Below are 15412 nucleotides of genomic sequence, written 5' to 3'. Positions count from 1 at the left end.
TCTTTCTTTAAGTACTTATGTTTTATTTGAATATATTTGTCATGATCCTAGCCAAGAACCCAGAGTGACGTTAAAGCTGAGTAAATACTGACCCCAGACCAGCACCATGATAAAGTGAGCTGCTGCTGCTGAACATGAACAGGTAACAAAGTGATGAGCAGTCAGGCTGCAGGATTCTACCTGTTCATGTTTCTACAGTAGAATCACTTTGAAGTGTCTTTGTGCTGGTTTCATCTTTGATTTGTGTTCATAAACACTCAGAGAAACATCACGTGTGTCCTCATCAGGACAGGATCTGTGTTGGTGTTTGGGGCTGTACCTCAGCTTTATATTGTTACATGGTGATTATGAGACAGTGTTTCAGCTCATTTTATACAGTAACATCAAAGTTATGTAACAAGTAGTATATGTCACGGTTGACGATGACCAACAATGGGGATGTGGGGAAGGAGGATCCAGGCGCGGAGCTCTGAATATCAGCAGTGCATTTATTTACAGCAAATGGACAGAACAATAGTAAATCCCCGTGCTTTCCCCTGACTCCCGTGTCGTGTCGTCCCAGAAAAGTACGGGTCTCTGTGCTCTCCGCTCATGTGTCTCAGCACTCTCTGTGCTGGCTGCTGTCTGGCGCTCCACACTTCTCCTGGGGAAACTACAGAAGCAGCCGTCAGGACACTTTACAACTGCAAGCATACACACACTAGCTTTAACTGAGCTGAAGACTAATGTGGAGTCTCACGCAATGATCCCACGTCGGTGGGAGCTCCAGCACTCTCCTAAATAGCTCCCCTGATCAGCAGCAGGTGTGTGGCAAAGGTCTTCAGAGGTGGCCCGCCTTCTAGCACACCCACCCACCCACCAGGCCTGAAGGTGCTGTTCAGGGACCCTGGGTCGCTCCGACCCAGGACCCTGACAGTATAATGAATGTCTTTCTCCTGGGTGTAATTAAATAACGTACTCCATTACTTTTTTAAAAAAAGTGTTCTGTGTAATATGTGTAATAATGACGTTTTTGAGTAATGACCAACACTGATCACAACAAAGAGGAAATACATCCAACATGCACAAACATTTGACCTACAACATGCAGTTAATGTGCATCAATATCTTTGATATACTGCTCAGTGTTGGTGGTGATTGTCAAAGCAGAGCTACTGAGAGCCCAATGAGAATCAATAAGTGAATTGAATTCAGAGTTGCTGAATTCTTTTCAATTCCCATCCCTGTCAGTATCATACATGTGCTGTATAAAGTATAATCTGATAAATGTAGAGGTGCTGGCTGTTCTCTCACTCTGTTGTTTAGTTGTAAAGGACGCCTCCCTGCTTTTCTGTCATTCATGACCTTTAATAGTTTCTTCTAACATGCAGAGATTTGTATGATTTGTTTCATAGAGTCTAACCAGCCTTGTACAATTATCAACAACAGTCACTGCATCACTGACACACAGACCTTATCCCTGTCAATAACAACATTCATACATGGAATAAAATGAAATAAAAACACATCAGTGGATCATTGGATCTCAACAAACAGCGTCGACATGCTGCTCCAGATTTTTGTGCTCCTGGTGAAAAGGCTCTCAGTTTCCTACCTGAAAAAAGTGTTTATATTGTTGTTATATTGTTGATCCACTATTGATCATGTGCCTAATCACATGATCAATAGTGGCGACCCTCTTTCTTTCCTTCTGGGGCTTAAATATCTGGGATTCGCCGCCATCTGGTTTGAACTGATGAAGCTTGTTGGATTAAATGTCTTGAAGAAATTTAATGAAGTCGCTTTCCTTTCAAAGCTCCTTAGATCACCATGTCCTTGATCACTGAGAACCTACAGACATATTGGCCTGGTTTCTAGATTACATGACAGGTCAGAGGTCAGTGACTGTAACTCAGTTACTCCTGCTAAAGTGAACTCACTGAGTGTTTGTGGTTTACCTCTCAAACTGACTAAAGTCCACAAGAAGATGATGATGGAGGAAGAGGAGGACAGAGCAGAGTCTGCAGGATCCAGCTGTCCGTCTGTGAGGAGTGACCGGTCCAGAGATCAAAATCCAAACTTCAGTGCTGAACCTGGACCAATGAGGTCAGAGATCTGAACTCACTGAGTTAACAGAAATATTTCTGCACTGACATTATAATTAGTGTTGATTCTGGTTGATTTGATGATTGTGTTTGTGTGGTGAGAGGAAATGAAAATTAATTTCTAACAAAAACCAATTTTGTCCAGTTTTCCTGTAAAAAGCTGAACTCTAATCTAAGAGTACTGTTACTGACAGGAAACAGCTGCATTATCTGCAGTCTGTGTGATTAGAGTTGCTTCAATGACTTCATCAGAGAATTTATCATTGAATAAAACATGTTTGTGTCTGCAGAGGTCAGAGGTCACAGTCTGCAGGATCCAGCTGTTTATCTGTGACCAGTGACTGGCCCAGAAGTCAACCTCCACTCTTCAGTGATGAACCTAGACCAACGAGGTCAGAGAACTGTAATGAGCTCCTTTACATGTTTGTGTTTTTCTTACTAGCTGGGCCCATGTCCTCATTTTATGTTTGACAGCATTTTAGTAGGTAAAGGTGAAATGCTTGGACATGAATTGAGCTGCGGTTTGGGGAAGGCCTCGAAAGGGACTGGCGGCGGCTCCCAGGCCTGGCAGATCCCCATGTACTAAATAGAAGTGAAGAAGTTAAAGAATTGAAAAGAAGAGGGAGGATGGGGCACATAAACGAGAATGAACAGCTTGTAGAACTGGGGGAACCTATATAGATGAGAGCCGGAAGAAGCGTGTTTGGAGGCGTCATCCCGCCCCTGAAATACTCCACCATGGAAGACTTGGTGTTTATCTTTGACATCCTTGCAAATGTCTGGTTTCAGCAAATCTAGACGTGATCTCAGATTCCGTCCCATGAAAAGCATTGCAGGTGTGTGTCCAGTTGTTGCGTGAGTGGTGTTCCTCTAAGCCAGTAAGAAATTGTCGATTTGCTGTTGTAGCGGCTTCCCGTCTGTGCGACTGGCTTTTATTGACCATTTGAAGGACTGGATGAACCGTTCGGCTTGTCCATTTGTTGCAGGATGATGGTGAGCTGAAGTGATATGTCGTATGCCGTTACTCCTAATGAAATACTGGAACTCCTCTCCAGTAAACTGACGACCATTGTCACTTACGAGCTGTTGTGGCAGACCTGTGCATGCAAACAGTGACCGAAGACTATTGATCGTGCTGGCAGCCGTTGCTTGCTTTACGGGGAAGATTTCTGGCCACTTTGAGTGAGCATCAACCACAACCAGGAACATTTGGTCCATAAATGGGCCAGCATAGTCTATATGAATGCGTTGCCATGGAGCGGATGGCCAATCCCAAGCATGTACAGGTGCTGTTTGAGGCTGGCGCAGCGTCTGCTGGCAACCAGTGCAGGAATTAGCCATATTCTCTATTTCACAGTCAATGCCTGGCCACCAAACATAGCTTCTATGTTCTCTTTTCATCTTAACCATACCCAAATCTCCATCATGAAGAGAGTCCAGTACCTTTGTACGTAGTTTGGGTGGCTGGATGACACGAGTCCCCCACATGACACATCCTTGGCAAACGGATAGTTGGTCTTTGCGGGTGAAGTACGCAGAGAACTGAGTGTCACTGCAGGATGGCCAACCATTCACAGTAAAATCGTATACTTTGGACAAGATTGTGTCTCGGCTCATTTCTCTTTTCACCTGAGCACTTGTGACAGTGTCGGGCTCTTAGCTGAAAACTAGCTTTACTTTGTTGTGTGGGTCAACTTTGCTTGCAAGAGACACAGAGAGGCGTTGAAAGGCTGCTCCAACGGAACTTATTGTTTCGGAGGAAAATACGAACACAGTGTACAGTCGAGTCTTAATAGCTTACTTACAACTGGGCTCGTCAGGCACTCTTCTTGGCTGCAGTGCTTATTATTATATTTACATGCTTCCAGCTCCCATTTTTGCTCGATGACAGCTCGTACTTTTCCACTGTTCTTTTTCTTCCTCCTTGCGCTCATAGACACATAACGGGTACAGCAGTCCCTTCTCCCTGCATCATGGACTACACTGCCCATGATGCTAGATTCTTTAGAGCTATGCCTGGAGCATTCTGCCTATTAACTTTGCACAACAACAACAAAAAGGTGCTCTTTCACCCAGGAAATACACAGTCGCAGAGCGCGTCACCCTGTAACCATGGCAACCGCAATGCTGCCGCCTGGAACAACAGACGGTAGCTGTCAAACAAAACCCAAACAGTCCTGACCCGCCACAATATGAAACAGGAAAATACCCCCGTGTAATCCATTTATTTCAACAAAGTAACTGTATTCTAAATACCACCTTTTTAAACGGTAACTGTAACGGTTACCAACATTTTGTATTTTAAATTTGTAACAGCGGTACATGTATTCCGTTACTCCCCAACACTCTCTGTGCTTTAATATTTTTCAGGGTGCCGATTCCATCTTTGAACACCTGGGCATGGTTATTAAGTATCTGTTTCACTCTTTCATCCACAGAATGTGCACTCAGGCCTCATTCCAGTCTTATTGACTTTATTTCTTTCCAGTTGAAGTGGATGTGTTTCAACCAGTCACGCCCAAATAATAGCACACCTCCATTTTCCAGAACATAAAGTTCCAGGTTGCATTTCTTTTTCTCATATACCACTTTCACTTTTAGTTTTCCCAGAGGAGTTATTTTTTCACCTGTGTATGTTTTCAGTTTCACTGAGGTGTGTTTCAGTTTCAGATTGGGGAATTTGTCTCTGTAATCTTCATATGAGATCAGTGAGAGGGCAGACCCAGTGTCCAGTTCCATCTGTAACTCAACCCCTTGTAATTTAGGTGTGAGCCATATTGCATCCTTATCTTTCTCTTGCATTGTGTACAGCTCCAGGCATGCCAAATCCTCCCGAGAATCATTTGACTCTGTCTCATTTACTTCATGCAGCTTTCTGTCTCTTTTCCACATTTTGTTTTTCTTTTTATTATACTGGTTTGATTTGCACATTTTCTGTATATGCCCCTTTTTGTTACATTGCATGCATTCATTCTCTTTAAACCAGCAATTAGTAGCTTCATGTGACTTTTTGCCGCATCTGAAGCACATCTGTAATTTATTATTGCGCTGCAGATGCATTTTATTTACAGAACACGGCTCGGTGCATTTTCCCTGGAGCTCTCCTGCATCTTTTGCTGCTGTTTCTATCGATATAGCTATCTCTAATGCATGGTGGAACGTGAGTATCACTTCTACCTCTTCTTAAAGTCAATAAAGAGTTCTTTTACTGATGGCATGAAGTTCGCTTTAATGTTAGTTGTAAGGTCTTGGGGTTGTTACAGCTTCACCTTGATCACAAACTACGCCACCGTCGAACTAAAACATAACATAAAATTCAATGAAATAGTAAGACGAGTGAAATAAAGACATAAAATGATCTATATAACATACAAACATACCTCGCTGGCTGACCCATGCTTTGAGGCAGAAATGAGCACTTTACAAATACTTTTAAGAAACAACTTTCTCTGAATTAAATTGGCTTCTCTTGCTTCAACTTGCCATGGGCATGCAAATCAACATGGGCGTGCATCTCAACAAGTGCGCCAGTGGAACCAACATGCAGTACAATAGTTCCTACATGAGAATTTTCACAATAAATGACCTAATGGCATATAAAATATGCATAGTGCAAAACAAAATACATTAACTGAAAGTAAGGCAGTAAAAGTGAGATTATCCTCTGTGAGAAGTAGTTTCTGTGTGCTTTCATTATGGATGCCGCAGACGAAACGGACTCTCAGCCCATCTGACAGCCCCTCCCCGAAATGACAGTGTTCCGACAGCCGCCTTTGTTCTGCGAGTTCTGCGATGTACTCCGATGTGGACTCATTATTTAGTTGATTTCGTTTATGAAATCTATAACCAGTGGCTTCTGTTGGAAATGTTTTTGGAGCACTTCTATGATCTCCTTGAAACTTTTGGCAGCTGGTTTGGCTGGTGTGATGAAGCTGCGCAACAAGTTGTATGTTTTCGCTCCCATCACACTCAGTAACACTGCAACTTTTCTCTCATCCTCTACTTTGTTAGCCAGACAATATTGTTCATCTCTCTTTACATATGTTGTCCAATCCTCTGTGCCATTATCAAGAACGTCCATTTGTCCAACGCCTCCTGACATTTTCTCGGTATTTTTATAAACGTCCTTCACTTAAAAGAATTGATGTTACTCACGTCCTCTCTGCAGCGCTTTAGCCAGGCAGGTGAGTTAGCATCCATACGGAGGGTTAGTTGTTTTTGCCGTAACCTTTTTTGTGTCTTTTTGGCCACTTTAACAAGGATTACATCCTCTCTGTTGTCCAATGCACACCGGGGACCCGTTTTAATCCTCGTCGCCAGTCTGTTATGTTCACTCTTATAACTTAACGGGTAAAGTAACAACACCGTTTTGTTACTTTATTAACCATGTTGTGGAAAAAGTACAGGCATATCAATGCGCACATACACCACACTTGGTGTTCTCTACTTTACACAGAAAGTAGTGCCACAAAAATATAAACTGATTTTACTAAATACATAACAGATAGAGAGAGTGTGAAAAAAAACAGTGAAAATATGCATGACCATCTGCTGAAAAAAACAAAACAAAACAAAAAACAATACAGCAGAGAAACCATAGCTACAACCAACATAAGTAACAGTAAATAATAAATATGAAATGCTACTGAGCAGCACACAGTACTAATAATACAGCATATGTTCAGAAGCAGCAGCTGACGAAGATTGTGTGCATATTGGTTGGCAGTGTGTGCAAACCTGTGTATGTAAGTGCACTAGTGTTCATAAAGTCGAACTATTTAGGTATCTAATAGGAGGTGTGGGGAGTCACAGCCTTTCTCCCCACGACAGAAAGGAGACCTGGGCTCCATGACATCCAGTGGCGCCCCCAGGGCCTGAGAGCCCCAGGAGGACCGCCACAGGGGCAGGGGTGCCACCCACCTAGGAAAGAGCTGAAAGAGCCACGGATGGGGGTTATCCAGTGGCCACAGTGCAGATGCAACAGGGGGCCGCAGCGACGAGCCCAGAGGCTCCGCAAGCAGCCAGATACACCAGAGCAGACTGAGCCTCAGGCCCAGAAGCCCAAGTCTTAGATGATCTGAGAGACCCAACCTCACACATAGGCATTGACAAACAAGCACACACAGACACAAGCATGCACATCCACCTTCATGCTGTCAGGTTGCAGGTAAGGAGCAGAATGCAGGACTCTTCAAATAAAGAAGAGTGAATTTATTTATAATGACAAATATCAAACAGTTCTGTACAAATGCCAGCACTGTGGGCTCCCCAAGGTGATCCTTATTCCCACACAGTGCTCGTGTCCGTAAAAGTGGTACAGCAACTCCAAACTCCAATTCTAAAACTATGGCGCCCCTCCCAATTCCTAGCGGATACAAAACACACAGAAAATGACTAGGCAATCCTTAAACAAGCAAGGTTTTCAAAACACTTTCCGTGGCTGTACTGGCGAGGCGACCAATTTGGTCACAAATGCAACCCAATTTCTCAATGGTGCGACTACAAAGAAATCCTATGGTTGCACCGGTGCAACCAGCCATTTGAGTAAAAAAAAAAACAGAAAGAAAAAAAAGTCTCCGGAACTCTGAAAGTGTCTGTGTGGTCAACAACAGAAACACATTATGCCCATATCGTGATCTAAGCCAATCAGAGATACCTCTGAGATCCCATGCCCAGGTTAGATGTTCAGTTTCAAACCTTTGAGATACTTTTAATTTCGATTTTATTTTTATTTAATATATCTTGAGATTTTTTAAGTTTAAATTTCCACTCTGGAACATTTTATGCACAAGGACTTTTTCAGTACTGTATTTTCCGCACTATAAGGCGCACTGAAACTCCTGTAATTTTGTCAAAAATTGTCAGTGTGCCTTATGTATGAATTCTGGTTGTGCTTACTGACCTCAAACTGATTTTATGTGGTACACGGCACTCAGAAATCTGTCAAAATATTTTAGTACAAATTCGTAAGCTACAAAGCCACACCGCTTGATGGATTGTCGGAGCATTACGGCTACCGTAGTCAGGAGCCTCGCGGAGTCATACGTACTGTGCTTCAACATAATATTAGCGAATTGCAGTGGTTCCCAAGGTGTATAATTAAATGGTTCCACATGTATTAATTTAAAAAAAAAGGGGGGGGGGGGAGGAATGCTTGGACAATGCTAGCATAATGGAGAGTTTTTTGATGGGAAACATGCTTCCAAACCAACTTCCTTCCAAGCCAAAGACTAGAAAATATGATAAAGCATATCTTGCCTTTGGCTTCACCTGCACAAGTGCCAAGCTAGGTCTCTGCGACAGAATTACTTTCCCCTGCGAAACCCCTGGCTGAGAGAGAAAGGGCCAGCGGGTGCGGAAACCCCTGGCTGAAAGAGGCAGGGCCAGCAGGTGCGGAAACCCCTGGCTGGGGAGCGAGTGGGCACACAGCTGGCTCAGAATGCTGTGGCTGCAGGTCAGGGAACTGAACAGGAGGATGCGGGACTGACTGGACTAAAGGAGACTGGACTACAGACTGGACTGGCTGGAGGACAGGAGGAGACTGGACTGGCTGGAGGACAGGAGGATGCTGGACAGACTGGACTACAGTCCAGGGTGGCTGTAGCTCAGGTGGCAGAGCAGGTCAGCCACTAATCAGAAGGTCGGTGGTTTGATCCCAGGCTGCCTCCTGGCTGCATGCCAAATATCCTTGGGCAAGATACTAACCCCACGTTTGCCTACTGGTGGTGGTTAGAAGGCCCGGTGGCGCCACTGACTCTGTCAGTGACATCACACACATCAGTGTGTGTGAATAGGTGAATGACTGAAAAAAAAAGCGCTTTGGGGTCCTTAGGGACTGAGTAAAGCGCTATACAAATGCAGGCCATTTACAGGAGACTACAGACTGAACTGAGACTGAGCTACAGGCGACTGGGGCGACAGGGGACTGGACTAACTGGACAGGAGGGGACTGGACTGACTGGACAGGAGGCTGAACAGCAGGTGACTGAACTGGGGACTGTGACAGTGCTGCAGCCTGAGACAATAAACCGGGGGCATGATATGGAAACAGATCTCCTAATTTACTGAGGGAGTGAGCTAGGGCCTGAAAAGCTGGATGAGGATGTGGATGAGATGGTGAACGGGCAGGTGGACATGCTAGCTCTTCCAATCTTCCGGAGCATGAGCCTCAGCTGTATGGAAAAAAGATCAAGCACTTTCTTTCACATGGAAAGGTGACTGGGATGGATCTGTGTGGTGGTAGTGGTGGGGGCTCATACAGCTGCCCTCACCCTGGGTGGTGGTACAGGCACGGTAGCTAGCTGGACACCAGTCACCCCCACCCGAGGAACAGAAACAGGTGCAGGAGTGGACTTGGTCTTAGCTGCCCTTGCCCTGGGAGCTGGCACAGGGAGTTGGCTGGGAGTCAGTCGCATTGTCCTGAGGGACTGGTGCGGGTGCGGGGATGTGCTGAGCCCTAGCTGCCTGAGGAGGTGTGACAGGGACAGGCTGAGCCTTAGCTGCCTTCATCTGAGAAGGTGAAACAGGTGAAGGGGAAGGCCGAATCTGAGCCGTCCTGCTAGCAGGAAAAGGCTGAACAATGGGTGAGGAGATAATGATTGACTGGGAGAGATTATCGGGTTTAGCGGTGTGAAAATCTGTAATAATGGCCGGGGATGGAGGAACTGAGACAGGCTGACAGGTAGGTGAAAAATAGTGATATGAGGAATATTATCAGCCTGAGCGGCATTAATGTCTTTAATGGGAGCTTCTGAGGGCAGGACAGTTCTTTTAGAGGCAGAATGGTAATGAGTAGTAATTGGGATGTCCAGAATGTAATCGCAGTAAACAGTCTTTGGTTTAGATGGATAGCGAGCAGTCCCTGACTTGTGGTGAGAAGAAAAACGGTCCGTTTTGCTCACCACCGGATCTTGCTGCTCCAAACAGGAAACGCGATGGCGGCATGAGAACAGATGAGCAGAACAGGGAAGAAGGCAGGCTGACTGGCTGACTGACTGACTGAACTGAATGACTGACTGATCTGAACTGAAAGGCAAACACACGAGTAGACAGCAATGACAAAATCAATGACACAACAACGAACAGAAGGAAACTAAGGACTTAAATACACCGGCTGAATAATAACTGATTGGAGAACATAATTGAACATAACTGAACTAACACAAAGGTAAAGGCTGGCACAAAGAACAGGGAGTGAAAACAGAATAACCCAGAAATCAAACAAGCTGAAAATGCTGGGTCAAAGACCCAGGAACCCTTACAAAATAATCACACCATGACACCTCTGCCTTTCGAAATGGAGGGACATTAACTGTGTGTGAACATGTAAGCATGTAAAAACTGCAGATAGTCACATTAACAGTGACAGTATTTTGTCTTTATCTGCCATCTTTATCTTATCATCTCTTGTAAACAATAATGTGGCGCGCAGCGTGACATGAAAAGGCGCAAACCTTTGATGTTGTGTACATCAAAGGTTTACAGACACTTTGATAAGTCTTCACATATCTCGCGCCAAAACCTGTGAACTGGTGGACAGAACCAAAGACCGTGGATGTAATTGTCCGGTGTATTGGCTTGAAAGTGTGAACAGTTGTTAGAAGACCTAAAGCCCATTTGGAACATCCAATGAGCTGTATAGTGCACTTTATGTAATATTTTGCATTGTATTAATTGTGGACTGGGATTTCTAATCAATTGAAAGGTTTTTAAGCATACCTGAGACCAGAAGTTTTGGTCTAAGCTGATCGATAAATCCGCTTCCTATTCTGTATTAGACAGGTATATTAATTAATCTATTTTAGGAAGTATTCTGCATATTTTAGACAATAATTTGGGGGTTTTAAGAGTAAGGAATTGTACCACACTTGATGGTGTTTGTAATTCAATTTGATTCGGTTTAAAAAAAATTTTGACTATAGATTTAATTTGTTGATATTATAAAAAATATTTTTTTGTTGATCCCATATTGTCAGTGGTAAATGGTAAAATGGCCTGTATTTATATAGCGCTTTTACTAGTCCCTAAGGACCCCAAAGCGCTTTACACATCCAGTTATCCACCCATTCACACACACATTCACACACTATTCACACTAATCACATATTGTATTACTAGTCTTTAAAATGGAATAAAGTCTGTATCTTTTAATATATGTTCGAAGTATTTAATTCCTCTAATCTGAGAAGTTAATCATATTATCGTTTTGTAATATGTCTGGATTGTTCCAGATAGGTGTACGTTTCCATGAGATTAATGAAGACTCCATTATTTTTAGAAACTCCCACTATGCTGTCAGAGAAGAGCTGATGTTGATGCTTTTAAAGCATTCATGTCGTTTGATGGTTGAGCTAATAAATTATAGGACTGAAATCTCTATATTATTGCATAGTGCCTGTTCTACATCTAGCCAGGGCTCATCTAAGAGGGTATGTTGATGGGTAACCATTCTAAAATGTATTTTAGCTGTAGTTGGCTAAGAAGTAGTGTTGAAAGTTAGGTAAAAAAAAAAAAAAAAGGTGTTTGTGTTTTCCTGGAGAAATATGACCTGAAAAATCCTCAGATTTTTACAAAGATTCATTCAAAAGAAAACAATGAAAGAGAAAAGATAAAAATGTTAGACTTGGTCATTTGCTGTTTGAGGACAGTGATGCTCATATCTATGGGGAAAGTCTGTACTGAGTGGGTTCATGTTTTTCCCATCAGGACAACACTGAACAACAGGGGTGTGGATGTAGTGGATATATCCTATGATACTGATGCTCAGATTTAATCACAGATTCTTTCAGCCCTGAAATCTAATTTCCTGAACTTATGAATTTATGATGCAGAAAAAATGTGCTTACTGTGGCACAGAATTTCCACTGCATTCATACTATAAAGGTAAAAACTTCATACTTTCCTTAAATATGAAAAAATAGATGTTGTACAAAAACATCAGAGGGGTCAGATGGGATGCACTTAGGATTTCGACAAAATAACACATCATTTATCATCTCAACTACACTAATCCACCTAGTTTGTAAAGCTGGTTTTATGGTTTTGGAGTGAGGCCTCAGATAATTTTCTGGGTTTAGGGAAAGGATCTGCTTGAAGGGGTAGCTGATGGTTCAGTTTAATGATGACTCAAAGTTTCTTGTGAGCTTCATCCCTTACATCACAACTGAAAGGGACTCCATAAAAAACAGACTGAAAATTACTGATATTTTCACAATCTGAGAGTTTTAAATTTGACGAACATGATTGAAATGAAGTTATTTGGGCAGAAAACTACAGGATCTTTTTCCTGTGCTTGAAATAATTCTCCATGATTCATCCACAGAGTGGATCAGCAGAGCTCAGAGGTTCCCAGTGGTCAGTCTGCCCAGCAGCATCAAACACACCTGGACTCCATATTTAGGGTCTGTACATGTACAACAACTACTGTTACATCTATTCTGTTCACAATCATCTCCATGCTGCTCTTTGTAGACCAGTGGATTGTCAGTGTGTCCAACATGGATCTGATGTTTGGCTCCATGATTTCAGTCTGATTGGCTCATTCATAAAGTATTCTGTTCCAGCTGCTGGAGGACAACATCATCACTTTTGTGAAGAACGAGCTGAAAAAGATCCAGAAGGTTCTGAGGCCAGATTACACAGGATACGTAGAAAGCCAGAAGGAGGATGATGAGCAGAGGAGGAGCAGCAGAGAGGCATTTGTGAAGATCACATTGAACATTCTGACAATAATGAAGCAGGAGGAGCTGGCTGACCATCTGCAGAGAAGTAAGATGATTAATCATTTAGGGAATTAAGTGTTAATTTTCACTTCCAAGAGGTAATCTTCATTTTTTCATTCAGAACTTCAGGGTGCAGTTTCTCAACTTAAAATTAAATCTGCTCTGAAGAAAAAGTTCCAGTGTGTGTTTGAGGGGATCGCTAAAGCAGGAAACCCAACCCTTCTGAATCAGATCTACACAGAGCTCTACATCACAGAGGAAGGGACTGCAGAGGTCAATGATGAACATGAGGTCAGACAGATTGAAACAACATCCAGGAAACCAGACAGACCAGAAACAACAATCAGACAAGAAGACATCTTTCAAGCCTCACCTGGAAGAGATGAACCAATCAGAACAGTGCTGACAAAGGGAGTGGCTGGCATTGGGAAAACAGTCTTAACACAGAAATACAGCCTGGACTGGGCTGAAGACAAAGCCAACCAGGACATCCAGTTCATATTTCCATTCACTTTCAGAGAGCTGAATGTGCTGAAAGAGGAAAAGTTCAGCTTGGTGGAACTTGTTCATCACTTCTTTACTGAAACCAAAGAAGCAGGAATCTGCAGCTTTGAAGACTTCCAGGTTGTGTTCATCTTTGATGGTCTGGATGAGTGTCGACTTCCTCTGGACTTCCACAAAACTATAATCCTTACTGACCCTAGAAAGTCCACCTCAGTGGATGTGCTGCTGATAAACCTCATCAGGGGGAAAATGCTTCCCTCTGCTCACCTTTGGATAACCACACGACCTGCAGCAGCCAATCAGATCCCTCCTGACTGTGTTGGCATGGTGACAGAGGTCAGAGGGTTCACTAACCCACAGAAGGATGAGTACTTCAGGAAGAGATTCAGAGATGAGGAGCAGGCCAGCAGGATCATCTCCCACATCAAGACATCACGAAGCCTCCACATCATGTGCCACATCCCAGTCTTCTGCTGGATCACTGCTACAGTTCTGGAGGATGTGCTGAAAACCAGAGAGGACGGACAGCTGCCCAAGACCCTGACTGAGATGTACATCCACTTCCTGGTGGTTCAGGCCAAGGTGAAGAAGGTCAAGTATGATGGAGGAGCTGAGACAGATCCACACTGGAGTCCAGAGAGCAGGAAGATGATTGAGATTCTGGGAAAACTGGCTTTTGATCAGCTGCAGAAAGGAAACCTGATTTTCTATGAATCAGACCTGACAGAGTGTGGCATCAATATCAGAGCAGCCTCAGTGTACTCAGGAGTGTTCACACAGATCTTTAAAGAGGAGAGAGGACTGTACCAGGACAAGGTGTTCTGCTTCATCCATCTCAGTGTTCAGGAGTTTCTGGCTGCTCTTCATGTCCATCTGACCTTCATCAACTCTGGAATCAATCTGGTGAAAGAACAACAAACAACCTCCATGTGGTCTAAATTATTTAATACTCCAAATCTACAATCTCTCCACCAGAGTGCTGTGAACAAGGCCTTACAGAGTGGAAATGGACACCTGGACTTGTTCCTCCGCTTCCTCCTGGGTCTTTCACTGCAGACCAATCAAACTCTCCTACGAGGCCTGCTGACACAGACAGGAAGTAGCTCACAGACCAATCAGGAAACTGTTCAGTACATCAAAAAGAAGCTCAGTGAGAATCTGTCTGCAGAGAAAAGCATCAATCTGCTCCACTCTCTGAATGAACTGAATGATTGTTCTCTATTGGAGGAGATCCAACAGTCTCTGAAATCAGGAAGTCTCTCCACAGATAAACTGTCTCCTGCTCAGTGGTCAGCTTTGGTCTTCATCTTACTGTCATCAGAAAAAGATCTGGATGTGTTTGACCTGAAGAAATACTCTGCTTCAGAGGAGGCACTTCTGAGAATGCTGCCAGTGGTTAAAGCCTCCAGCAAAGCTCTGTAAGTACATATGTGATCATCGCTTCATTTCATTCTACTTCAACAAAAGTGCAGACATGAAAATTTAAAAAACTTAAACTGTCTAATTAGATGCCCTAAAACCATTAAATTAAATGTCTATCAGTATTTGTCAACAAATATGTGATAATTTTAATGTTTCATAGCAGCAGTCAGTATCAGCATTTCTAAAACATTCCTATTCCTATTCCTATGTATAACACTTGTCAATGAACCATCCAGAACCAACATATGGTCAACCCCTAATAAGACAATTGCTCAAAAACAAATGGATATGTATTAAATTTAAAAAAAAAATGTAAGTGAGATGTTTTGTTCATCCCAAAAGCACATGTAATAATTACTTTAGACTTCTAAACAAAATTCACTACATCATAGGGCTGATCCTTCAGAAACCTCTTGCTTGTTTGAGTAGCCTAAGGTTTTTCACTCTTCACAGCCACAAAAAATGCAACAGTCATCAGCTAAAAATTATATTCATAGCATATTTGCAGTTTATTTTCACAACTTCTACATCAGGGGTGGAGCCGAATACTTCATTAAACATAATAAAGTGTTTTTTCTTTCATTTTAAAAGCAGTCTTTCATTTTACTTCCTTTCTATGGAAGGAGATAAAGTTTGCTTTATTTAGATAAAGAAATAATTCGGGGATTACAAGCAAGGTCC

General features: G+C 42.9%; 1 protein-coding gene across 2 annotated transcripts in view; it reads left to right on the top strand.

The window, feature by feature from the left end:
* LOC146504712 (protein NLRC3-like) overlaps nt 1-15412 on the top strand; it is a 245145-nt gene that overhangs the window by 188528 nt on the left and 41205 nt on the right. Inside the window, exons 2-6 of one of the 2 annotated variants that reach the window (XM_085183401.1) lie at nt 1956-2085; nt 2375-2476; nt 12406-12484; nt 12647-12851; nt 12927-14727. In XM_085183401.1, the coding sequence (XP_085039527.1) occupies nt 1967-2085; nt 2375-2476; nt 12406-12484; nt 12647-12851; nt 12927-14727 (2306 nt within the window). In that variant the 5' untranslated portion in view covers nt 1956-1966. The remainder of the gene's footprint in view (nt 1-1955; nt 2086-2374; nt 2477-12405; nt 12485-12646; nt 12852-12926; nt 14728-15412) is intronic. The other variant, XM_085183402.1, reaches the window with a different exon arrangement.

This window comes from Neolamprologus multifasciatus, chromosome 13 (genome assembly GCF_963576455.1).
Source record: "Neolamprologus multifasciatus chromosome 13, fNeoMul1.2, whole genome shotgun sequence".
Classification (NCBI taxonomy): Eukaryota; Metazoa; Chordata; class Actinopteri; order Cichliformes; family Cichlidae; genus Neolamprologus; species Neolamprologus multifasciatus.
This window is presented reverse-complemented; position numbering and strand designations above follow the sequence as displayed.